The following is a 27,392-nucleotide window of genomic DNA, read 5'->3' on the forward strand; positions in this document are numbered from 1 at the left end:
TAGGCAGTAAAGTTTGTTATTTAGCAAAAGTTTTAAATGCTTCTAGGAGGGTATACAGAATAGAAAGATACTAGTAAAGAATTCTTTTTTTAGTTAGCTAGTTTAGTATCTTACAGTATGTGTTGACATAGGAGGTTTTGTTAAGTGGCCGGTGAGATTGTATAGGAGGGAAATATATTAATAAGGAGCATGTTTGATTTTAATATATACTTTAATTTTACCCCATTCCCTCAACTATATATAATTGATTTCTATGGAAAAAACATGTTGTTAAATATTTTTTTATATATTTACTCTATGTAAAGTAGTTATCTTTAACTCCAATTTTAAAAGGCAATATAGACTATTAACATGTTATACATGTGCTTGTATGTCTGTATTACCTTTATGTGTATGCATATAGACATAAATATAGGATATAATAAATCCTTGCTGGATATAACATAAAGGAAATAGGATTAAATGTTTGGTTTAATGTGTTCTAAACCTTTTATATCAGGTTGATGAGAGCTCTGGAATTAATAGTAAAGAACCTTCTCCACGGACAGTGATAAATTTTTGGTCTTGTGGGATAAAGCAGTAAAAGTTCACAGGAAGGAAAGAATGGCTATTGTAAATGGCTATTTTGTTATTGGGCCATGTAGATCTAGAACATTTTCATCATTGCAAAAAGTTAACTGTTTTGGGTAGTGTTGCACAAAATCTTTATATTTACACAAGAATCTTTATAATTAAAACAGTACTTTTGGTGTTTCAATAAAGAAATTCATCAGGTTTTTTTTTTTTTTTCCCCTGAGATAGAGTTTCACTCTTGTTGCCCAGATTGGAGTGCAATGGCATGATCCTGGCTCACCACAACCTCCGCCTCCTGGGTTCAAGTGATTCTCCTGCTTCAGCCCCCCAAGTAGCTGTACCACCACACCTGGCCAATTTTGTATTTTTAATAGAGACGGGGTTTCTCAGTGTTGGTCGGGCTGTCTCAAACTCCTGACCTCAGGTGATCCGCCCAAAATTCTGAGATTACAGGTGTGAGCCACTGTGCCTGGCCCAAGTTTTTTTTAAGGAAGTAAATGAAAGAATACGCCTTAAACCTCACCCCAAATCTGTGTTTATTTTCTGCCATATGTATGGCTTTTACTTTATCTCATGATCTCCAAAACTGATTAAAAATAAGCACTATGAGATGTAAATCTCCATTGGAAATATGTTATTAACCATTTGTAGCATTAGGATGTACTTTGGTTGGGTTTCTCACTATTATTGAAAAGCCTAATTTCTAGAGAAGCTAGGAGCTATTGCTGTTAGGTTTTATGGACTCATTTCCTCTCTTCCTGTCATCTAATGTAGTACTGTCTAGTAGAAGTATAATGTGAGCCACATACGTAATTTAAAATTTTTTACTAGGCACATTTAAAAAAGTTAAAAAAAAAAAACCTAAACTTATAGGCAAAATTAATTGTAATATATTTTAATTCAGTATGTCCAAAATAATATCATTTCAGCATATAATTAAATACACAGAAGGTATTAACGAAATAATTTACTTTTTTGTACTGTCTTTGAAATTAGATGTGTGTACTATGCTTAAAGTATATCTCAATTTTCATTGGCCACATTTTAAGTCACTAATAGGTATATGTGTGTATTGGCTGTTGTATTTACAACACAGTTCTAGGGCTTTAAGCCCAGTTGAACTTGGCAGTGTTTATTGGTGAAAGATACCTTCTCTGGTGGTCAGTGAACCCTCCTGGAATTGTATGCTAAATTGTGAGTATGCTCTAGAATCTCAAAGGCAAGAGGAATCCCATACCTTGTATCAGTCAGAGTACCCACCCACTATCTGCTAAATTAGGTATAGTTACTTCAGCAGACTTGACATGTCTTTTTATTTTTTTTTCCTGTAGCCTCTCTGCTGTTTCGTTCTCAATACGTATCATTTCTAAAATCTTAAGTGATGATGTCATTAGAATTTGCATTGTCAGTTTTCTACATTTTCATGCTTTCTAGAACATTTATGAGAAAAATTAAGCACTAAAAAAGACTTTTCTATCTCCTGTTTTTCTTCCTTGTTGAGATTTTCTTACCATAATTTTTTTTTTTCTTTTGGAGACAAGGTCTTTCTTTGTCTCCTAGGCCAGAGTTCAGTGGTGTAATCTTGACACTGCAACCTCTGCCTCCCAGGCTGAAGCAATTCTCCTGCCTCAGCCTCCCAAATAGTTGAGACTACAGGCGTGCGCCACTACACCTGATTAAATTTTGTAATTTGGGTAGAGATGAGCTTTCTCTGTTAACCATGTTGGCCAAACTGATCTGTAACTCCTGGCCTCAAGTACTGGGATTGCAGGTGTGAGCCACCATGCCTGGCCTTTCTTACTATAATTTTTTAACTATGATTCTTACTGTAGACTCTTACAAATCTGTCTAAGCTCATAAAGCTATCAAGTGTTGGAGCTGCATTTTAGGCATGAAAAGTATGGGATAGATTATGGACCCTGTAGACCCATATATCTCCTACACATATATTTTTTTTAAGTTATAGGAAATAGTTAAAACATAATACTTAAAAACGACAATAAAAAGCAGCATTTGCAGAACAGTTGAAGTGGTAAACCAGAATAATGTTGCTTTCTAGGTATTATTTACTGTATAATCTAAGTAATGTGTTCACTGAGTAAACAGAAATACATACAGAATTCACAGGTAAGATGTTAACTTCTGGATTGTAATATAGATCTTTTGTTCATGGAGCTGTTAGTAATACCTGATGCTGGTATTATACTTATAAATTTAAGAATTTAAAACAGTTACTCTGAAGGCTGTAGAAATACAGATTAATGATTTCCAAACTTGTCTGGATGTGGGAATCGCCTGGAGAGCTTACAAAAAATTATTGATGCTTTTGTCTTAACCTGGGGCTGTAGTCTGGGCTTTGGAATTTTTAGAATATCCTAATGTAAGACAAGTTTAGAAACTTGAATTCACGGAATAAAAATAATCTCAGAATTAAGATGGCTGGGGGAGGCTGGGCGCAGTGACTCATGCTTATAATCCCAGCACTTTTGGAGGCCAAGGCAGGAGAATCGCTTAAGCTCAGGAGTTCGAAACCAGCCTGGACAACATAGTCAGACATCATCTCTACAGAAAATAAATTTTAAAAATTAGCTGGGCATAGTGGCTAACTCCTATAGTCTCAGCTTCTTCGTTGGCTGAGGCAGAAGATCGCTTGAGCTTAGGAGGTAGAAGCTGCTGTGAACTGTGATCACACTACTGCACTCCAACCTGAGTGACAGAACAAGGCCCTGTCTCAAAGGGGAAAAAAAAGATGACTGCAGTTTCTTTTTATGGTGGTAAAATGTACATAACATAAAACTTAATAATTTTTTAGTGTATAGTTAACCATCATCACTATCTATCTGCAGAACTTTTTCATCATCCCAAACTGAAAATCTACTCATAAAAGAGTGGTAGCTCTTCAGTTCTTCTTTCCTTCAGCTCCTTGTAACCACCATTCTACTTTGTTTGTCTAGAAACTTGACTGTTCTAGGTACCTCATATAAATGAAATTGTAGTATTTGTCCTTTTTTTTGTCTGGGTTATTTCACTTAGTATAAAATCTTCAAGGTTCATTCATGTAGCATGTGACAGAATTTTCCTTAAATAAGTCTGAATAATATTCCATTGTATGTATATACCACATTTTGTTTATGTATTAATCTGTAAATGGACATTTGGGTTGTTTTCACCTTTTGGCTATTGTGGATAATGCTGCTATAAACATTGGTCTACGAATCTCTCATCTAGTCCCTGCTTTAAGTTCCTTTGGGTGCATACCCAGAATTGGAATTGCTGGATCATGTGGTAATTCTAAGTATACTTTTTGGAGCAATTTCCATACTGCTTTCCAGAGTGGCTACACTATGTTACTTTCCAACGGCAATGCAGAGGAGTGCCAGTTTCTCTGCATCCTCACCAACCCTTGTTATTTCCTGTTTGTTTGTTTTAAGCTATTTTTATGGGTGTGAGGTAGTATCTTGTGTTTTTGGTTTACATTTCCCTAATGATTAGTGATGTGTTGAACATGTTATCATGTGTTTATTGGCTGTTTGTATATCATTTTTGGAGAAATGCCTGTTGAATTTTTTTGCCCATTTTTTAAATTGGTTGATAGGGTATTTAGGTTTTGAAGTCAGCATTGCCTTTACCAGTTTTATGATTTTTAACACAAGTCATTTAACCTCTTTGTGCCTCAGATTCTCTACCAGCAAATGGGATATCATTTTTCTGTAGCTTCTTTTTTTTTTTTTTTGAGACTGGGTTTCGCTCTTGTTACCCAGGCTGGAGTGCAATGGCGTGATCTCGGCTCACCACAACCTCCACCTCCTGGGTTCAGGCAATTCTCTTGCCTCAGCCTCCTGAGTAGCTGGGATTATAGGCACATGCCACCATGCCCAGCTAATTTTTTGTATTTTTAATAGAGAGGGGGTTTTACCACGTTGACCCGGATGGTCTCGATCTGTTGACCTCATGATCCACCCGCCTCAGCCTCCCAAAGTGCTGGGATTACAGGCATGAGCCACCGTACCCGGCCTTGTAGCTTCTTAAATGCTAAAAATAGGTTTGATGTAACACTGCCTAAGCTAGCATACATATCGAATTGTTGCTATTACAGCAGTTAGCTTTAATCTGTAAGCATGTCTTCGTTTTCTGTTTTAGAAATAATCTTTTAATTAATTTCAGTACTTAATCTGAGGAACATTTTTTCCCACAGTGGAAGATTTTTCAAGTTTTATTTATAAAATTCTGTCTCATTCATTTTTATTTTAGATATTACAGTGTAAATGTGTGGAGAGCAACAGTATTCTCTGCAGTCTTGTATAGTAGCTAATAATACTTTGGATTGTTATGTAGTTACATGTTTTTGTTTTAACTCTACTTTTCTGAATGTTAAATACCAAAAGTGTTTGATGGGATGATATTTAAATAACATTTCATCTTGGGAAAAAAGCAAGTCTGAATTTACTATGTTGGTATTTTCTAATTGTTTTGTAATATTCTCTGACCAGAATATTACCTTTTATATAAGGATTTCAGAGAGTTGGGTGTGGTGGTGTACACCTGTAGTCGCAGCTACTCAAGAGTCTGAGGCAGGAGGGGCACTTAAAGCCAGGAGTTTGAGGCTGTAGTGCTCCACGACTGTGCCTGTGAGTAGCGACTGCACTCCAGCCTGGGCAACATAGGAAGACTGCCATGTCTTAAAAAAAATCTTGGACTGGCGCAGTGGCTCAGACCTGTAATCCCAGCACTTTGGGAGGCCGAGGTGGGCGGATCACCTGAGGTCAGGGGTTGGATACCAGCCTGGCCAACATATGGTGACACACCCAACTCTTCCTCAATAAATGTTTTCCTTGGCATTGTATTTTTAGTTAATAATTCTTAAAATTCTTTTTAAACGTTTGTCTCCCTACCAAGATAATGCATAAGTCTTAAAAGGTTGCCTGAAAAACCTGTAAAAAGCTTGTAATATTGAAAAATACACAGTAATTCTAGCTGGTTGACTGTCAGGTTTTCATTTAAGTTTTAGCATTTAGTCTTGCTTTTAGATTCTCATGTCCTTTATTATAGTGAAGAGAGAAAAATGCTTTGAAAATTGGCTTCTGCATGTGTTGCATGTCAGTACATACAATGAGCATAATGGACGTATTCGTCTCAGAATTATTAAATATTAGTGGTCTGCTAAGATAAAAATATTTAGAAATTACCTTTATTTATATACTTTGTAACTCATCCTTAGTTATATAGAAAACTTGTTTCAGGAAGGAGGACATTCAAATATGGCTGTATGTGCACTCCCACACAGAAGAAAATTCAAAGCATATGGTTGTTTACATTTAATACCTTCTTTGAGAAAAATAAATGTATAGAGGCTTAAAACTATGAGGAAAAAACCCAAATGTTAATGTTTCACCTGGTATCAAAAATGATATTTGATGTTTATAACAAAGGATATTAGAGTCACACTTTGATTTGATCTTTTCCCTGAGGCTATGTAATGGCACCATTTATTTGTTTCATTTTCCAACCTGCTGGTCCTGAGTTGTTTGTATTTTCTCTATCTAAATTATGCTTGCAAGCCAGTAAGCTTTGTTCTTTATTTATCTCTTTCTTTTAGTACTTTATCAAGTATAGCTCTTAAAAAGCAATTTACATTTTTACTTAATCTGTTCTTTAAGTTCATTAGGCACATTTTCTGCCTTGCAGATGATTTCTGGCAATAATTCTAGGAAGTATTTCTCCATTATATAGCATGGGGCATCATTTCCCAGTCTCTCATAGTAATTTTCTCATTTCTCTAGTGTCTAAATTACTTTCCACCTATCATCTAGTCCCAAAGCAGAAGCCACATGTTTCAGGTTTTTGTTTTGGCAGCACCTCACTTTTGGTACTAATTTCTGTATCAGTTATTTTTCTATAACTAAACCATCCCCAAAACTTAGTGGCTTAAAAATAGCAGTTATGTATTCTCATTCATTTAACTGGAGGTCAACTTGAGGTGGTGGAGGTGGGATGAGGTTACAGCTAATTGATGCCATACTTTATGCTTTAAACTACAGATTAGGTAGAGGTCGATTCCATGTGTAAATTCTACTTAGGCCAGTGGGCCAGTCTGGTCATATTCTTTTATTTATTTAAATAATTTTTTTTTTAAGAGATAGAGTCTTGCTCTGTTGTCTAGGCCAGAGTGTAGTGGTACAGTTATAGCTCCCGGGCTCAAGCAGTCCTCCTGCCTCAGCCTCCAGAGTAGCTGGGACTATAGATGTGTGCCACCATGGCTTGTTGTTTTTTAATTTTTCTGTAGAGACAGTCTCTTGTTATGTTGCCAGGCTGGCCTTGAAATCTGGGCCTCAAGTAACCCAGTCAACTCTGCCTCTCCAGTGCTGGGATTGCAGGTGTGAGCTACCATACCTGGTTTTCAGTTTTTTACTTTAAATGAGCAATAGCAGTGGTCCTCTCCTGAGTGGATAGTCTCAAAGTTTTTATTAACAGTCTCTTTACTCATCTTGATGTGGTGGTTATTTAAGATTTATACCATTTTTACTAAAGCAGGTGTCATTGGTCTTCATGATTCTTCAATAATTATTCCAATAAAATGAAATTTTTTGTTTTTTGAGACGGAGTTTCACTGTTGTTACCCAGACTGGAGTGCAATGGCACGATCTTGGCTCACTGCAACCTCCACCTCCTGGGTTCAGGCAATTCTCCTGCCTCAGCCACCCGAGTAGCTAGGACTACAGGCGGGCACCACCAGGCCCAGCTAATTTTTGTATTTTTAGTAGAGATGGGGTTTCACCATGTTGACCAAGATGGTCTCGATCTGTTGACCTCATGATCCACCTGCCTTGGCCTCCCAAAGTGCTGGGATTACAGGCTTGAGCCACTGCGCCCGGCTGAAATTTTTTTTTTTTTTTTTTTTTTTTTTTTTCCAGACAAGACAGAATCTCACTCTGTCATCAGGCTGGAGTGTAGTGGCTCAATCTTGGCTCACTGCAGCCTCTGCCTTCTGGATTCAACTACAGGCGTGTGCAACCACACCCATCTAATTTTTGTGTTTTTTAAGTAGAGACAGGGTTTCACCACATTGGATAGGCTGGTCTTGAATTCCTGACCTCATCATGATTCGCCTGCCTCGGCCTCCCAAAGTGCTGGGATTACAGGAGTGAGCCACCTCGCCTGGCCACGATTAACATTTTAATCAGAGTAAAAACAAGCTTAACTTATTTTTTTTCTTTTCTTTTTTTTTTTTTTAATAAGACGAGGTTTCACTATATTGGTCAGGCTGGTCTCGAACTCCTGACCTCAGGTGATCTGCCTGCCTCAGCCTTCCAGATTGCTGGGCTTATAGGCGTGAGCCACTGTACCGGCTATTTTTTTTTCTTTTCTATTAAAAATTGTTGGTTAAATGCAATGTGGTATCTTGGATTGGATTCTGGAACAGAAAATGAACATAAGTAGAAAAATAAAGACTGGAGTTTGGCTAATAGTAATATATCAGTGTTAATAATCTAAGATGTTCATTAATATTAGGGGAAATTGGGAGAAAGCTATATGGGAACACCCTATGCTGGCCTTGCAACTTTTCTGTAAATTTAAAATTATTCCTAAATAAAACTTTATTAAATAAAAATACAGATTATTGGCATGAGGAAATGTATAGTAATGACTAATACATAGAATTTATAATTTTTGAAAATTAAAAAACTGTAATATAATTCAAGCAGAACAGAATGGTATTATAAATTTAAAAATCTTAAAGATTCCTGCTCAAATATCCAAGTCCCATTCCCAGAAGCAACCAGGTTGTTTTTTTTTGTTTGTTTTTAAAACTTTTTTTTTTTTTTTTTACTTCTGGTGGCTGCTGTGATAATTCCAGAGATTTTTATACTGCCTCTGAGCCTTGCTCTATTAACTTTCAACAATGTCACTGCTTTTTTTTTTTTTTTTTTTTTTTGAGATGGAGTCTTGCTCTGTTGTCCAGGATGGGAGTGCAGTGGCATGATCTCAGTTCACTGCAACCTCCACCTCCTAGGTTCAAGCGATTCTCCTGCCTCAGCCTTCTGAGTAGCAGGGACTACAGGCACCCGCAACCACACCCAGCTACTTTTTTTGTATTTAGTAGAGACGGAGTTTTACCATGTTGACCAGGCTGGTTTAGAACTCCTGACCTCAAGCGAGCCACCCACCTCTGCCTCCCAAAGTGCTGGGATTACAGGCATGAGCCACCACTCTTGGTCAGCGTCACTGCTTTCTTACCAAGAACAATAAGGTTTTTATATTATTTTTAGTTTTTCTGTTAGTTACGTTATTTGTTTGTTTATTTTGAAGCAGAGTCTTACCCTGTTGCCCAGGCCAGAGTACAGTGGTGTGAACTTGGCTCACTGCAGCTTCTACCTCCCAGGTTCAAGCAATTCTCATGCCTTACCCTCCCAAGTAGCCAGGATTACAGGTACATGACACCACACCTGGCTAATTTTTTGTATTTTTAGGGATCTGGAGGTTTCACCACGTTGGCCAGGCTGGTCTCCAACTCTCGGCCTCAAGTCATCCACCCGCCTTGGCCTCCCAAAGTTCTGGGATTATAGACATGAGCCACTGTGCCCAGCCTTAAAAATTTTCTTTTGTACTAAAAATATTTTTTAGACTAGTCATGTGCAGTAGTGGAAAGAGGGAAAAGAGTAGAACAAAGAGTTTGATCTGCAACTATAACTGAACAGTCAATTGAGACAACTCACTACCTTCAGACTAGCCTCTCTCAGTTACATTTGTAACTTAAATAACATGTTTAAATTTCTACTTCTTGTTCTATCAACTTTAGATGTTTGTATTGACTCCTTCATGTATATAAGATGAAGAAATTTTAGCTCTGTATTGCTTTTCACCTCTTTTCTACCATCTGTACTTCTGTTAACTCTAGCATTACTTTTATTATTATTATAACTTAATTTTAATTCACTGTGTTCTGCTTATCCAGAAGAAATTCAAGAGGGCTTATCCATATATGTATAACAGGTTTTGAGTTGATTGATTGACATAGTTTAAGAAACTGGTTCTTTAAGATGAATTTCTAAGGTAAATGTATGGAGAAAGAATGAGAATAGTTTATTCTTAGTCTTATCCTGTTCTGGGCAAGTTGACCCTTCTAAATTGTATCTTAAAGAGGATACCTCTCATGTCCTTGGGAACTTCTATTTTTCAACCTGTATACTCAAGCCATACCTGAATTTCATTAAGGTGTAATATTTTGCATATGTTCTTGATTCTAGGATGCCTTCAACTGTGAGACTCTTTATTGTTTTAAAATAATGCTGTTGGTTGGGAGGGGATTGCATGAAATGATTGATTAGCCCAATTGAGAATTAATAAAATGAGAAAACATATTTGTGTTTAGTTTCTTAGAGAGAAGGGGAAATAGGCAAAGATAAAAATCAAGTCACCATTCTGTTGTCTGCCTTGATTCTCTTTAATCAAAGAAAACTTTTTTTTTCATAAAAAGCAAGAGAGAGCTGGGTATGGTGGCACATGCCTGTAGTCCGAGCTACTCTGGAGGCTGAGACAAGAGGATCCCTTGAGCCCAGGAGTTATAGGCTAGCCTGGGCAATGTAGTGAGACCCTGTCTCTTTCTTTAAAAGAGAAAAAGAAAAAAATGACCCTACTATTTTGGTAGTCTGTCCCTTTTCAATAAACCTACTCTTCTACTTTAACTTATTTTTGTGGCTATATAATAATTCTATGTGTGAATGTACCTAACTCGTTTAACTGGTTCCTCTATTTGCAGCCTTTCCTATTATAAACAGCATTGTGAAGAACATTTCTTATAGCTAAGTCTTTGCTCATATCCATGATTTTTTTTCTTTCTGATGAAGTAGAATTTCTGAGTAAAATAGAGTATGCATTTTTGCATACTTCTTAATAAACAAAAGCAAGTTAACTTAATTTTTGGCCACTAGTCATCACTAAAATATAACTTTTTCTTCTTTATTAGTGAACACTTGTCCTGCTCTTTCACCTTTTTCTTGCATGGAGACAGCAATGTTTGTACCAGTGTGGAAATTAACCAACATCAACCTGTATACCTTCTCAGTGAAGAGCATATCACCCTTGCTCAACAGTCTAATAGCCCATTTCAAGGTAGATTATTTTATTATAGTAGGTATTTGATCTTTTATTGTTTCAAGAAGATCCTTATTGAACTTCATAATTTTACATTTTGGGATTAATGGAATTCCCCCTGGTCTTTAGCCTAATGATGATTTTGATGTCATTTACTTTTTTCTCCCCCATTAGAGTATTAAGTCAGTGAAGTAAGTTTTTAAATACAGGTATTACCAAAAAATCCTTGACCATGAACAGTGAAGTAGTTTAAAATGTTCTCTTAGATAGCATATTGTGATTATATGTGATTAAAAGTTTTCAAGGTTATCTTGTGTGTCAGGTCATATAAGCCATATTTTGTTTGTTTTTGGAGACAGTTTCGCTCTGTTGCCCAGGCTGAAGTGCAGTGGCATGATCTCAGCTCACTGCAACCTCTGCCTCCCGGGTTCAAGGAATTCTCCTGCCGCAGCCTCCTGAGTAGCTGGGACTACAGGCGCATGCCACCATGCCTGTCTAATTTTTGTATTTTTTTAGTAGAGACTGGGTTTCATCATGTTGGCCAGGCTGGTCTTGAACACCTGACCTCAAGTGATCTACCTGCCTCAGCTTCCCAAAGTGCTGGGATTACACGTATCAGCCACCACGCCTGGTCAAAGCCATGTTTAACATAGCTACAAAGGGACTTTTGATACTATTTATACTATGAAAACAGTTGAATTCTAGAAGAAATATTTTATAAGATTGCTGATTTGCTTTTAAGGCTTGGCAGTATGTTCTTATTTTAACTTTAAACCTAGTATTTGCATTTTAAAGTTTATGTGGCAGTACAGAATGCTTTTTCTCAGTGGGAGTCAAAATAAATTGAAAGATACACAAATATTCCCAGCTTCTTTCTATTAGTTTGGGCAGACAAATTTTTAACAGTTTATATAATAAACTCAGTGTTGAACTTTTTTTCACAATAATGAAGTATAATAAATTGATTTTTCTCAGTAATGGTTATTATTGGTTTTCTTTTCTTTTTTATAATTGCACAATTACTTGCCATATCGTTCACTGTGTTCTTATTTGGCAAAACAGTCCTTAGTTACTTATTTGATGTCTGCTTTGGGTTTCTAGTTATCTTATGCCCATTTGGACTAAATGGCACTCTCACAGGACAGGCATTCAAGATGTCTGATTCAGCTACAAAAAAATTAATTGGTGAATGGAAACAGTTCTATCCTATCTCATGTTGCTTGAAGGAGATGTCTGAAGAAAAACAGGAAGATATGGATTGGGAAGATGATTCTTTAGCTGCAGTAGAAGTTCTTGTTGGTATGGATCCTGAGTATTATTCCTAAAGGGAAAACATATGATTGTATTAGTTATATTTTGCTGAGTAACAAACAAGTCTAATACCTCAGTGGCTTTCAACACCAAACATTATTTCTTATTTCCTGCCCACATTACTTAGGGGTGCATCTTAGCTGTGGTTTGGCTCCATGTATCTGCTAATTCTGTTACCTAGGTTAAATGAATATCTCAGTATCTAGGACACGCTGTTCTTATGAGAACAGAAGAATAACAGGGACTGAGCCTATATGTGTATTCAGAGCTTCTGCTAGGCTGTATGTAGCATCTGCTCACATTGCATTAGACAGAACTAGTTAAATAGCCAAGCCAAAGTCATTGGGGCAGGGAAATATATTCTGTCTAGAGAGAAGCATGCTTAGAATGGGCCAATTAATTATGAATGAAGTACTATTTGGAGGCTGAAAAGTTGACAACTTGTGTTTTGTTTTTGTTTTTTTGAGAGACAGAGTCTTCACTCTGTTGCCCAGGCTGGATTGCAGTGGCAGTCTTGGCTCACTGCAACCTCCTTCACCTCCCAGGTTCAAGTACTTCTCCTGCCTCAGCCTCCTGAGTAGCTGGGATTACAAGCACACGCCACCATGTAGAGACAGGGTTTAGGTGTGTTGGCCAGGCTGGTCTCAAACTCCTGACCTCAAGTGATCCACCATCCTCGGCCTCCCACAGTGCTGAGATTACAGGCGTGAGCCACCGTGCCCAGCCTCAAAGGGTCAGATTTTTTGATTGGCTGTATTGTTGATGTCCTCTCATTCAGGGACACAGGTTAACAGAGTACCAGTATCTGCGACATGTTAATCTCATAGCAGAAGAGAGAAGTAAGAGAAACTGCACTGATCCTGCAAGAGCACTTAAAGCTTCTGTTAGGATGTGGCTCATATCACATGCTTATATTCCAGAGCAAGTCACACAGCCTAACAGTGGAGTAAAGACATATACTCTACCTTAGAGAGGCATGAGAGGAGGCATGGAGAAAGTATAATTTAGCAGATAATTGGAATTAGAATCTACCATATTGTACTTAATGGAATCTAATGGTAATGTTATGTTATACCTGAAGATTACCTCTTTTTTTTTTTTTTTTTTTTTGACACAGAATCTTGCTTTGTTTTTGCTCAGGGGGCTGCAGTGGTGCAATCCGTGCTCACTACAACCTCCACCTCACAGCCTCAAGCCAGTCTCCTGCCTCACCCTCCTGTGCAGCTGGGATTACAGGTGCCTGCCACCACACCCAGCTAATTTTTCTAATTTTAGTAGAGATGGGGTTTCACCATGTTGGCCAGGCTGGTCTCGAATTCCTGACCTCAAATGACCTGCCCGCCACAGCCACCCAAAGGATTACAGGTGTGAGCCACCATGCCCAGCCTGTTTTTTTTATTTTATAAGAAGATTACCAGTGTTCACTTTTAATAAACACATTACTATCAGAGCAGTTGTGACAAAAACAGAAACAAAACACATTTTTTAGACTTTTAAAATAGAGGCATATAGAAAATGGTTCATAATTCTAGTGTCCAGATTACCTTTGTTAAACTTACAAAATAAAATTGAAAAAGTAATACATATTAAGTTGGTCAGAGATGCAAATAAAGGTTTAAAAAACACATTTCTAGAAATCTAAAAAATGAAAAGGAAAGCTGCTTTTTTCCAAATCTCTCTTAGCAAAGGTACCACTACTAACCTTTGTAGTAGTGGTTAATGGTTTCTTCTCAAAAAAGAAAAACTTAGGCCAAGGAAGCTTGAATTTATAAAAATATATTTTTATTTGTACATATATGATACCCACTTTTACACTATAGTGCTTTTGAATGAAACTAATTGACTAGTCACAAAGGTAATTGGTTTTCCTGTCCCTTTTTTCCCCTTTCAGCTGGTGTCCGAATGATCTACCCGGCATGCTTTGTTCTAGTCCCTCAGTCAGACATTCCTACTCCTAGCTCTCTGGGATCCACTCACTGTTCATCATCTTGCTTGGGTGTCCACCAAGTGCCTGCTTCCACAAGAGATCCTGCTATGTCTTCAGTTACACTTACACCACCTACGTCTCCTGAGGAAGTCCAAACAGGTATTGCAGTAATTTGTCTTATCAACTCTGATAATCTGTTATTTTGTGTACAATAAGTATTTACATAAATTATTTTGAAATAGTTTCAACCTTCTTGAGAAGTTACAAGTGTAGTACAAAGAAGTTCCTTAACCAGATTTCCAAACTGTTATTACTTACTTCATCACCCTCTCTATGTATATGTACATTCATTATCATTGGTCTTTTTCTGAACCATTTGACAACAAGCTACAGACATAATGTCCCATCACTCCTGTGTACTCAGTATATTTCCCAAAATTAAGGACACTCTCCTATACAACTATTGCTCGATCCTCTTAGTCAGAAAATCAGCACTGATACACTGCCATCCAGTTTGCATTCCATTTTAGGTATTTTGCTTTCTGTATTTAAAAGTTGCGCACTTTTATTTTTAATCTTTGTGTTTTTATAATTTTAATTTACATTACTCCAACAGCAGCCCATTGCTATGTTCTAATTCTTAGCCATTAAATCCTACAAAAATAAACCCAAACTTTTATGGTAACTGTCAGTACAGAACTAAAGCTTTTTTAGCTATTAAAAGGGGTTTAGTTACCAAGGTGCTTATTTTCTGCAAAATGCCCTGTCACTCAGAAGGAGGCATACATATACTAAAGTTCTGACGCATTGACTCATGCAACAGGTTTATATCCCTGCCCTCCCTCATCCACCTTTAAAACAAAATCACAGAAGAACTTTTTACAACAGAGGAGAAGTATACAAAAACACAGAAGAGCTTTTTACAATGGAGGGGAAATATGCTCATGCTCAGTTGACCTTAAAAAAAAGACTGATTTCCAACTTGATAAGAACACCAACGTGTTTGGCCAGAGTCCAGCAATGATTGATTGACCCAGGTCAGAGGCTGGCAGGGACAGAAGGGCCAGAGTGCCACTGCAGAGGCTCATCCTGGGCTCCAATCCCCACCTCGATGTGGAAGCCAGGCTCTGTGCAGCAGAGCTAGTATCCAGGGCCCCTTCCTACTACTCCTGAGTCCTTCCAGTCTATCTACCTCTGGCCAGCCCCCCAACCTTGATGACATCACTCTGGACGCATCAGGATAATCTGGTTTGCTTATACAGCATGATCCATGGGACACTTCCTTCTTTGCCCTCAGCCCACCTCCTCCCACACGCCACCCTGTGCTGGCCCTACCTGGCTTCTGAGAACCCCTCTTTTGGCACTGAGAGTGCAAGGTTGCAGAGATGTACTTGATTGCCACATTTGCCAAATGAGATCTGGTTCCAAAGAGTAACATGCTTTTTGTCTCAAAATATAAGTTTACCAGATAGCTGGAGCAACTTGTATCACAAATTAATTAAAAACCCAAATAATGTTACTTTAAATCTACCTTTATTCTCCTACAGCCTGTTTTTTTTGTTCTGTTCTGTTTTCAGTTGATCCTCAGTCTGCTCAGAAGTGGGTCAAATTTTCTTCAGTATCTGATGGCTTCAACTCCGATAGTACTAGCCACCATGGTGGGAAAATACCCAGAAAATTAGCAAATCATGTGGTGGATAGAGTTTGGCAAGAATGCAATATGAACAGAGCACAGAAAAAGTGTGTATTTTCATTTATAAGTTCAAAAATTGCATGTTGATAATTAGAAGATATCTAAAGTATAAACAGTCATTTGTATGGTTTTTCTTTACTCAAAACATTGATGTTTGAAATCCATTTTAATGCTAAATACAGGTTTAATAGAAAATTTTATGAATTCTAAAGAATTTTATAACTTTAAATCTTAGGAGGAAGTATTCTGCTTCATCAGGTGGTCTATGTGAAGAAGAGACAGCTGCTAAAGTGGCATCCTGGGATTTTGTTGAAGCCACACAAAGAACAAATTGCAGTTGTTCGAGGTAGATTATTTTTCGATTGATTGATGCTTATGTATGATAGTTTTTTATGCTACTGAATACTTATGCCCACTTTATTTGAGATAGCTTACATGAACATGATATATTAGGATTTTTTTTTCAAAAGAAAATTCAAGAAAAATAATTCAGGAATTTGAAGCTGATTATAGAAGTACATGTAAATATAAGCCTTAAGTTCATTCACCATTACCAGAGGTGAATGGTGAAAGTTTTGTTTCCTAGTGGACAAATTTTCTATTGGGCTGTCATATATATAAATAAAAGACAATTTTCTATTGGGCTGTCATATATATAGTATCTATAAGGTATAAAAGGCATACATATCTTTTGAGAAAAACATTCCTTCCTTGACGGTATTGCCTGAGAGATTTCTCCCAAGGGTTCTTTCTTTTTTAAAAAATAGAGAGACAGGGGTCTTGCTTTGTTGTCCAGGCTGAATGATCATGGCTCACTGCAACCTCAAACTCATGGCCACAGGTGATCCTCCTGCCTCAGCCTTCCAAATAGCTAGGATTACAGGCATGTGCCACCACACGTGGCTAATTAAAAAAAAAAAAATTGTAGAGAGGGGATCTTGGTATGTTGTCCAGGCTGGTTTCAAACTCCTGGCCTCAAACAATCCTCCCCTCAGCTTTCCAAAGTGCTAGGATTACAGGTATCAGCCCCTATGCCTGGCCTACAATCTTTTTTTTTTTTGAGATGGAGTTTCGCTCTTTTTACCCAGGCTGGAGTGCAATGGCGCCATCTCAGCTCACCACAACCTCCGCCTCCTGGGTTCAGGCAGTTCTCCTGCCTCAGCCTCCTGAGTAGCTGGGATTACAGGCACGTGCCACCATGCCCAGCTAATTTTATTTTTAGTAGAGATGGGGTTTCACCATGTTGACCAGGATGGTCTCAATCTCTTGACCTTGTGATCCACCCGCCTTGGCCTCCCAAAGTGCTGGGATTACAGGCCTGAGCCATCGTGCCTGGCCCACAATCTTTTTTTTAATAGTATACACAGCATTGGGTTTTGCAGAGCAATTTCTTTTTTTTTTTTAATTTTTTAAAATTTTATTTATTTTGTTTTACCCCTCCCCACCTGCTCTTTTTTTTTTTTTTTTTTTTTTTTTTTTTTTAAATTTAAGTTTTTTGGTTCAGGGGTACATGTGCAGGGTTGTGAAATAGGTAAGCTCATGTAATAGAAATTTGTTATACAGATTATTTCGTCACTCAGGTACTAAGCCTAGTACCTAGTAATTATTTTTTCTGCTCCTGTCCCTCTTCCTAGCCTCTACCCTCAAGTAGACCCCAGTACCAGTTGGACCCTTCTTTGTGTCAGTGAGTTCTCATCATTTAGCTACCACTTATAGGTGAGAACAGGCAGTATTTGGTTTTCTGTTCCTGTGTTGGTTTACTAAGGATTATGGCCTTGCTCTATCCATGTTCCTGCAGAAGACATGATCTTTTTTCTTTTTCATGGCTGCGCAGTATTCCATGGTGTATATGTACCACATTTTCTTTATCCAGTCTGTCACTGATGGGCATTTAAGTTGATTTGCTATTTAGGTCTTTGCTATTGTGAATAGTGTTGTAGTGAACATTTGTGTGCATATGTCTTTATGGCAGAATGATTCATATTCCCTTGGATATATAACCAGTAATGGGATTGCTGGGTTAGATGGTAGTTGTAGCTCTTTGAAGAATCGCCACACTGCTTTCCACGATGGTTGAACTATTTTACACTCCCACCAATAGTGTATAAATGTTCCCTTTTCTTCTCAATCTCACCAGCATCTGTTATTTTTTGACTTTTTGATAATAGCCATTCTGACTGGTGTGAGATATTATCTCACTATGGTTTTGATTTGCATTTCTCCCTTGATCAGTGATATTGAGCTTTTGTACATATGCATGTTGGCTGCACATATGTCTTCTTTTGAAAAGTGCTTGTGTCCTTTGCCCACTTTTTAATAGGATTTTTTTCCTCATAAATTTGTGTACATGTTTTAGATACTGGATATTAGACCTTTGTCAGCATAGTTTGCAAAATTTTTCTCCCATTCTGTAAGTTATCTGTTTAGTCTGTTGGTAGTTTCTTTTGCTGTGCAAAGGCTCTTTAGTTTACTTAGATCCCATTTGTCATTCTTTGCTTTTGTTATGATTGCTTTTGACATCTTTGTTGTGAAATTTTTTTCCCATTTCTATGTCCAGAATGGTATTGTCTAGGTTGTCTTCCAGAGTTTTCATAGTTTTGGGTTTTACATTTAAGTCTTTATAACATCTTTAGTTGATTTTTTTTTTCTGTCATGTAAGGAAGGGGTCCAATTTTAGTCATTTGCATATGACTAGCCAGTTATCCCAGCACCATTTATTGAATAGGGAGTCCTTTCCCCATTGCTTGTTTTGTGAGCTTTGTCAAAGATCAGATGATTGTGGATGTGTAGCCTTATTTCTGGGCTTTATTCTGTTTCATTAGTCTGTGTGTCTGTTTCAATACCAGTACCATGCTGTTTTGGTTACTGTAGTCCTGTAGTATAGTTTGAAGCCAGATAACATGATGCCCCTAGCATTGTTCTTTTTGCTTAGGATTGCTTTGGCTATTTGGGCTCTTTTTGGTTTTCATATGAATTCCAAATAGCTTTTACTAGTTCTGTGAAGAATGTCATTGGTAGTTTGATAAGAATAGCATTGAGTCCAAATTGCTTTGGGCAGAATGGCCATTTTAAGGATATTGATTCTTCCTATTCATGAGCATGGAATGTATATCCATTTGTTTGCCTCATCTCTGATTTCTTTGAGCAGTGTTTTGTAATTCTTATTTTAGAGATCTTTAATCTCTCTAGTTAGCTGTATTCCTAGTTATTTTATTCTTTTTGTGGCAGATGTGAATGGGATTGCATTTCTGATTTGGCTCTCATCTTGGCTGTTGTTGGTGTATAGGATAGGGATGCCAGTGATTTTTGTACAGTGATTTTGGGTCCTGAAACTTTGCTGAAGTTGTCTATCAGATGAAGGAGCTTTTGGGCCAAGACAGGGGTTTTCTAGGTATAGAATCATGTTGTCTGCCAACAGGGATAGTTTCGCTTCTTTCTTCCTATTTGAATGCCCTTTATTTTTTTCTCCTTGATTGGTTGTTCTGGCCAGTACTTCCAATACTATTTTGAATAGGAGTGAGGGGTGCCTTCTTATCTTGTGCCAGTTTTCAAGGGGAATGCTTCCAGCTACAATCTTTTTTTTTTTTTTTTTTAAATAGTAAATGCAGTGCTGGGTTTTGTGGAGTAATTTCTTAGAACATTCTTTGGGTAGCTGTAGGTGAAATACTGAAATAAGATTCAGAAAATAGGATTCTATATGGGAAAAACTCAAAAATGAGCAAAACTGTCATGCTTTCTAATGGACTGTACTGGTTGAATGATTGATAGAAGAATAGATGAACGTGGAATTCTTTAGAAATTTATTTAGTTTATATATGAAGGCCTTTCGATAAGATTTGTTTATGAGAAGTTTTATGTTGCTTAGAGTTTATTATTTTATCCTGCAGATTAAACATAGATCATAGGCTTTTGCAGTCAGGTAAACAATGGCCTTGACATCCTAGCCAGAATTTGTGATGAAATAGATGGTCGCCTGTCTTTCTCATTGAAATTAGCCAAAGGAATGGAGTGCCTGCAGGTTAGGACCAAGGTTTTTCTTACATTAGCTCTGTTGGTTTGAATATAATGACAGACTCTCAAGTGTGCTGGTATGTTTTTGCATAAATTGAATGTTCTTATGCAGACTCTTTGGATTACAGAATATGTAATTTTTAGAAGTCTGGCAATATTGTTGAAAAGTTACCTCTGTTAGATTGGAATAAAAACAAGGATATATTTAGCTATTATTTAGCAGTTTAAAATAGCTAAAAACTACACCTAGTCTTGAACATAATTTGTATTAAGGATGGGAAGGTCAGCAAACTATGATAAATTGGCCATATTTGGCCCCTGCCTGTTTTGTATGGCCTGTAAGCTGAAAATGATTTTTTTTTTTTTTTTTGACATTAAGTCTTGTTCTGTCACCTAGACTGGAGTGTAGTGGTGTGATCTCAGCTCACTGCAACCTCCACCTCTCGGGTTCAAGCATTTCTCCTGCCTCAGCCTCCCAAAGAGCTGGGACTACAGGCACATGCCACCACACCTGGCTAATTTTCTGTATTTTTTAGAAGAGATGGGGTTTCACCATGTTGGCCAATCTGGTCTTTAACTCCTGACCTCCGGTGATACACCTGCCTTGGCCTCCCACAGAGTTGGGATTACGGGCATTAGCCACCATTCCTGGCTAACTGAAAATTATTTTTATGTATTTTTTAAGTTAAAGAATGTTTTATGATATCTGAAAGTTGTGGGAAATTCAGATTTCAGTATTGATAAGTAAGGATTTATTAGAACACAGCCACATTCATTTATTTATATATTGTCTATGGTTGCTTTTACCCCACAGTGGCAGAGTTGAGTAGATGTGACACAGACTGGCCCGCCAGGGCGTAAAATATTTACTTTCTGGTTCCATACAGGAAAAGTTTGCTCGTTTCTGCTTAATACTATCATAAAAAACAAACAATGTGTGGTGGTAGAGAAAACAATGACTACTACAGCTGTCACAGTTGATAGTGCTGCCTCGATTCATGTTCAGTTGCTTGAAGTTTTACTGCCTATTGTTTTTGCTCCATTTTTGTAAATTTCAACATAATGAAAAAGGCAGATAGTGTCTTGGTGCTATTATGAAAATAGTTTTGAACCCCTAAAACTCCTAAAAAGGAGGGTTCATGGACCATTTGAAAATTGCTTTAGAAGACAGTCAAATACTTGAATAATTGATAAATGAATGATACTGTTACTTGTTTCCTTTTTATATTCTTTTATTCAGTTTCTTCTCCGGATTTAGAAGTTTGGTATTCTATTTTTATTCTTCTCTTAATTGAATTAATCATTTATTGTGCCTGCTTTCCTTAAAGTCTAAAGTTAATTAGAGTCTTTGTTCTTTTTATGGAATGAACAAAGACCTGGGAATACTTTAATCTTGCTTCTCAAGTCTTTCATACTATGTTTTTTTTGTTTGTTTGTTTTTAGCATTTTAGTTCTTAGAAACTTAAAACATGGACAAAAGTAGGTGAATTGGGCAAGGAATTCCTATTTATCAATCATCCATGTCACTTCCTATGTTTGCTTCATCTAGACCTTTTCTGTTGGTGACAATTTTTAAAAATTGTTTTTAAAATTTTATTTATTTATTTATTTATTTTTGAGACGGGGTCTCACTCTGTCACCCAGGCTGGAGTGCAGTGGCATGATCTCAGCTCACTGTAGCTTCCACCTCCTGGGTTTAAGCAGTTCTCCTGCCTCAGCCTCCAGAGTAGCTGGGATTACAGGTGCCTGCCACCACACCTGGCTAATTTTGTTGTATTTTTAGTAGAGATGGCTTTCACCGTGTTGGCCATGCTGGTGTAGAACTCCTGACCTCAGGTGATCTGCCCACATTGGCCTCCTAAAGTGCTGGGATTATAGGCATGAGCCACCATATCCAGCCCAGTATATTTTATTGAGCTTGATTTATTGAAAATATTCTTTTGACACACAGTCATTGTGATGAAACACTAGTGAGATATTTGGCATTCTTTTATTTTATAACATGTCTTGGAAAACTGGTATTTTACACCTACAGCACATCTCAATTTGGACTACCCACTTTTCAAGTGTCTAATGGCTACATGTAACCTGTGGCTACCATTATTGGATAGTGCAGCTTTAGAAATTAGGTAGAGGCTGAGGCGGACAGATCATGAGGTTAGGAGATCATGATCATCCTGATTAACACAGTGAAACCCTGTCTCTACTAAACATACCAAAAAAATTAGCTGGTCATGGTGGCACACACCTGTAGTCCCAGCCACTCAGGAGGCTGTGGCAGGAGAATTGCTTGAACCTGACAAGTGGAGGTTGCAGGAAGCCAAGGTTGGGCCACTGCACGCCAGCCTGGGCAATAGAGCAAGACTTTGTCTCCAAAAAATGTGGAAAGAGGTCTAGAGGTCTCAAGGGCTGTAAGATACAGAAAACACGAATTTCTATTCAGTGTTAAGAATTTACCTTCTAACAATTGGAACTATTTGATGATGAGGATTCATCTTCTTATAAAGTAATATGGTGCTTGTCATTGAAAATATTCAAAAAGAAACCATTCAAGCCAGTGGGGTGGTTCTTGCTATAATCCTGGCTACTTTGGAAGGCTGTAGTGAGCTCTGATCACCACACTGTACTCCAGCCTGGGCAACAGCATGAGGGAAAAAAAGAGATTGTTCATAAATTGGGTAGGACCTGCTTGGAGTGTTTTGTTTTGTTTTGTTTTTATGACAAATTTCTGTGTTTAAAAAAAAAAAAAAAACTCATTTAAAAAATTCAGGCTGGGTGCAATGGCTCATGCCTGTAATCCCAGCACTTTGGGAGGCCAAAGCACGTGGATCACTTGAGGTCAGGAGTTTGAGACCAGCCTGGCCAACATGGCAAAACCCTGTCTCTACTAAAAATCAAATAAATAAATAAACAAGCCAGCCAGCCTGATGTGGTGACAGGTGCCTGTAATCCCAGCTACTTGGGAGGCTGAAGTGGGAGAATCACTTGAACCCAGGAGGTAGAGGTTGCAGTGAGCTGGGATTGCACCACTGCACTCCAGTCTGAACGACAGAGTGAGACTATCTCAAAATAAATAAATAAAAATAAAAAGTTCAAACAATACACAAGAATATAAAATTAAAAATTAACAGGTTCCCCTCTTCTGTATGTAGGTCTGCCCTGTCTGCTTTCTTTCACCCAAATGGAATCATGCTATATGTCTGCAACTTATTCTTTTCTTGATAAACAGCTTGGGTATTTATCCATGTTAGCACTTATAGAGTCACTCTTTTTAAAAAGTTCATAATACTTTATTTTATAGATATGTAGTACTTTATTTGGCAAGTTCCCTATGCTGTGCTCTTGATAAAGATTTTTAAAGCAAATCTTAAATATCATTATACTTCTGCAATACTTAAGTGCACAGCTCTAAAAAATATGAATATCTTCTTATGTGACTATAATTCTGTTTGATACCTTGTCCAGGTTGTCTCAGAAATGTCTTTTTACAGGTAGTTTATTTGACTGGGATTCAAAGAAGGAGCAAACATGATAGTTATGTTTTCTAAATCTCTCTTTGTAGTTGTCTGCAGCTCCCTTTTCAGGACATTGACTTGGTTGCTAAAACTAGGTCAGTTCTCTGGATTTTTTGTTGTACTTGTCATGTAATTTTACTTCTTTTAGTGTCATTTAATTTATTCCTTTTTCCTTTGCATTTCTGTAAATGGAAGGTATCTGCAGAGCTGAGCTATCCAATACTAGCTGTGTTAGTAACTACTGTTGGTTATTTATATTTACAGTAATTGGATTTAAATACAATTAAAAATTCAGTTCCTCAGCTGTGTGCAGTGGCTCATGCCTGTAATCCCAGCACTTCGGGAGACTCACTTGAGTCCAGGAGTTTGTTACAATGAGCTATGATTGTACTACTGCATTCCAGCCCAGCGACAGAGCAAGACCCTGTCTCTTGAAAAAAATTTAGTTCCTCAGTTGCATTGGCCACAATTCAAGTGCTCAAGGGCCATATACAGGCTGAGTGTGGTGGTTTACACCTGTAATCCCAGCATTTTGAGAGGCCAAGGCGGATGGATCATTTGAGGTCAGGAGTTTGAGACTAGCCAGAACAAAATGGTCAAACTCCATCTCTCCTAAAAATACAAAAATTATCCTGGTGTGGTGGCATGCATTTGTAATCCCAGCTACTCAGGAGGTTGAGTCAGGAGAATTGCTTGAACCTGGGAGGCAGAGTGTGCAGTGAGCTGAGATCCAGCCTGGGTGACAGAGCAAGACTGTGTCTCAAAAAATAAAAAAAATAAAAAAAAATACATGTATACATATACAGAACTTCCCATCACCAGAAAGTTCTGGACAGTGCTCAGTGCTGATCTTGACGCTTGATTACTTGATTAGACTCAACTTCAGTATTTTTGGAAAGAGTACTTCATAGATGGTATCTGTGTTGCTTTGTATTGTGTCACATCAGAGAGACATGGTATTTTGTTGGCCCATGTCTAGTAATGTTAAGATTGATTAGGTGGGGATCAATCTGACCCTTTTCATTGTATAGTTTCTTTTGACGGGGGTGGGAAAGGGACAGAGTCTCACTATGTTGCCCAGGCTGGAGTGCAATGGTGTGATCTCAGCTTGCTGCAATCTCCGCCTCCTGGGTTTAAGCGATTCTCAGTGTCCTGAGTAGCTGGAATTACAGGTGCCCGCCACCATGCCTGGCTAATTTTTGTATTTTTAGCAGAGACTGTGTTTCACCATGTTGGCCAGGCTGATCTGGAATTCCTAACCTCGTGATCTACCCACCTTGGCCTCCCAAAGTGTTGGCATTACAGATGTGAGCCACCCCACCTGGCCTCATTGTATGGTTTGTAATAATGTTGAGTGTGAATAAAGACAATTTATCTTCTTCCTCTGAAATCTCTGATTTCTTTCTTGGGTTATTGCATTGGGTAAAACCTTCAATAAAACATTCTTCCTTCGTTCTTAAGGAGAAATTAGTCACACTTAAACATCAAGTAAGATATTAGTTGTAGTTTTTTATAGATACATATCAAATCAAGCAAATTATCTTTTATTCCTTGGTTACTGAGTCTATATGAATAGGGGTTTAATATATTAATAGTATTAATAGGGCTTTTTCTGTACTTATTGAGATAATATGGTTTTCTTTTATTCTGTTAATGTGATGCATGATATTTTTTTCTTTTGAATGCTATACCTTACATTCCTGGAATTAACTTCATTTGGTCATGATGTATTATCCTTTTATATTTTGCTGATTGGAGTTGCTAATATTTTGTTAATTATTTACATCTATGTTCTTAAGAGAGAACGGTCTATGGTTTTCTTTTTGTGTAATGTCTTTGATTTTGATATCAGGATAATGGTGGATTTCTCCTATGTCCTTTTGAAACAAATCTGGTTTTCTTTGATAACTTTGGTTCTTTTTTTCTCCGTGCACAATAAGATTTCCCAAGCTCTGTACAAAAAGATGTCTCAGCATGTCTTCTCAACAGAGAGTTCTTCAAATAAGTGCCTGACACTGCTTTTTAATACTCTTTCTGGATAGCTCTGATTCAACAAAAAATAAATTTAAAAAGAAAAACATGATACCGAATGTGTAAACTCACTATCTTGCCACATTTTAAAAGTTTCTTAGTGTAAAAATAATATTTTATATAAATATATATATGTACCTCATTGAGTTTGGAAATCTCAGTGTGCACTGAAATAAATCTTTTTTTTTTTTTTTGAGACGGAGTCTTGCTCCGTTTCCCATACTGGAGTACAGTGGCGCAGTCTCGGCTCACTGCAACCTCCACCTCCCAGGTTCAAGCTGTTCTTCTGCCTCTGCCTCCCGAGTAGCTGGGACTAGAAGTGTGTGCCACCACACCCAGCTATTTTTTTTTATTTTTAGTAGAGATGGGGTTTCACCATGTTGACTAGGCTGGTCTTGAATTCCTGACCTCAGATGATCTACCCACCTTGGACTCCCAAAGTACTGAGATTACAGATGTGAGCTACTGCACCTGGCCTAGAAATCTTAAACTCAACAAAATTATTAGATTTTTAGGTATATTATTTAAGTTCTTCATTTTAGAATTATTTCAAATTATAAGGAAGAAATTATTTTAGGCATTTTCTTTTCCTTTTCTAGTCAGCTCAATTCTTTTTTGTAGTGCTAAGTCTTTGGAGAAGGTAGATATGGTGTGAGGCCCATCAGTCAGTCAATTCTAGCACTTTCCAGACTGATGTAACTCTATTCAGTAGAATAGAATACACTTTTTAGCCAGTTGCTATAGGAGTGTAGGTGATGACTGAGCTTAGCCAAGCCATTAGTTTATAACTAACAAGGAAATATCAGTTACATTTAGAAATGAGTAAATTTCAAGCCTTGTTATACTTTTTAACCTTAGCTAGAATCTTACCTCTGTATTTAAATCAGATACTAAGATATTTAAATCATATAAGACATCATCTTTGGCTATCTGATCACATAGCTATTAAATGAGCATGAGAGAATTGGTTATGAATCTTTCTGCATGCCTTTATATTTTATTTAGGTCACTGAACAAAGTATTTTTTCCCCTTAAATTCAAATTATTTTACTTTTAGGATTATATGTGAAAAACAAATGATACCTGAAATGTCTAATACTGTTAACTGGTATTATACTTTGCCATAATAGTGACACTGTAAATATGAAACCTTTATTTTAACTTTTCAGGCACAAAAATCTCAAGCCACGAAATGCTGGACAACAAGGACAGGCACCATCTTTAGGTCAGCAACAACAAATACTTCCTAAGCACAAGACCAATGAGAAGCAAGAAAAGAGTGAAAAGCCACAGAAACGCCCTTTGACTCCTTTTCATCATCGTGTGTCTATCAGCGATGATGTTGCCATGGACACAGATTCAGCCAGCCAGAGACTTGTGATCTCTGCTCCAGACAGTCAAGTGAGATTTTCAAATATCCGAACTAATGATGTAGCAAAGACTCCTCAGATGCATGGCACTGAAATGGCAAATTCACCTCAACCACCCCCACTTAGTCCTCACCCTTGTGATGTGATTGATGAAGGAGTGACTAAAACACCTTCAACTCCTCAGAGTCAACATTTTTATCAAATGCCAACACCAGATCCCTTGGTTCCTTCTAAACCAGTGGAAGATAGGATAGACAGTTTGTCCCAGTCTTTCCCACCTCAATTCCAGGAAGCTGTAGAACCTACAGTATATGTTGGTACAGCAGTAAACTTGGAAGAAGATGAAGCCAGTATAGCCTGGAAGTATTACAAGGTCCCAAAGAAAAAAGATGTAGAGTTTTTACCACCTCAACTTCCAAGTGATAAATTCAAGGATGATCCAGTTGGACCTTTTGGACAGGAAAGTGTAACATCAGTTACAGAGTATGTATTTTTTTTTAATAGTCACTTATAATTTAAGGGTGGAAGTGATGCAGGTTCTTAATACTAGGACTCAGTATTGGATTCAAGGTAGGATATACGAGAATAAATACATTGAGTATTAACTTTGCATTATTCCTTTACTGTGTTTTTTCCTCAGGGAACTTTTTTATTATGAAATAACTTTAGCCACAAAAAATGGAAAAAAAAATACATAAACACTTGTACATCAACCAACTTAAGGATTTTGCATAGAGTTAGAACTCCTGTGTACTATTTTTCTCCTTCCAGGCTTTTTTCTACTGTCCTGAATTTGGTACTTTTTTTTTTTTGAGACAGAGCCTCTTGCCTTTAAAGAGTATAGTGGCACAATCTCGGCTCACTGAAAC

At 37.4% G+C, this 27,392-nt stretch overlaps 1 protein-coding gene across 4 annotated transcripts in view; it reads left to right on the plus strand.

Annotated features, from left to right (window-relative positions):
• The window catches only part of MED13 (mediator complex subunit 13), a 232,951-nt gene that overhangs the window by 141,289 nt on the left and 64,270 nt on the right, over nucleotides 1–27,392 (plus strand). For 3 of the 4 annotated variants that reach the window (XR_013535714.1, XM_078373689.1, XM_002748181.6), the window contains 6 exons: nucleotides 10,538–10,683; nucleotides 11,767–11,964; nucleotides 13,868–14,062; nucleotides 15,481–15,643; nucleotides 15,832–15,942; nucleotides 26,323–27,006. Coding sequence is in view for 3 of the 4 variants with exons in the window: in XM_078373689.1 (XP_078229815.1) it covers nucleotides 10,538–10,683; nucleotides 11,767–11,964; nucleotides 13,868–14,062; nucleotides 15,481–15,643; nucleotides 15,832–15,942; nucleotides 26,323–27,006 (1,497 nt within the window). In the remaining variant the exon portion in view is untranslated. The remainder of the gene's footprint in view (nucleotides 1–10,537; nucleotides 10,684–11,766; nucleotides 11,965–13,867; nucleotides 14,063–15,480; nucleotides 15,644–15,831; nucleotides 15,943–26,322; nucleotides 27,007–27,392) is intronic. The other variant, XM_054256097.2, reaches the window with a different exon arrangement.

This window comes from Callithrix jacchus, chromosome 5 (assembly GCF_049354715.1).
Source record: "Callithrix jacchus isolate 240 chromosome 5, calJac240_pri, whole genome shotgun sequence".
NCBI lineage: Eukaryota > Metazoa > Chordata > Mammalia > Primates > Cebidae > Callithrix > Callithrix jacchus.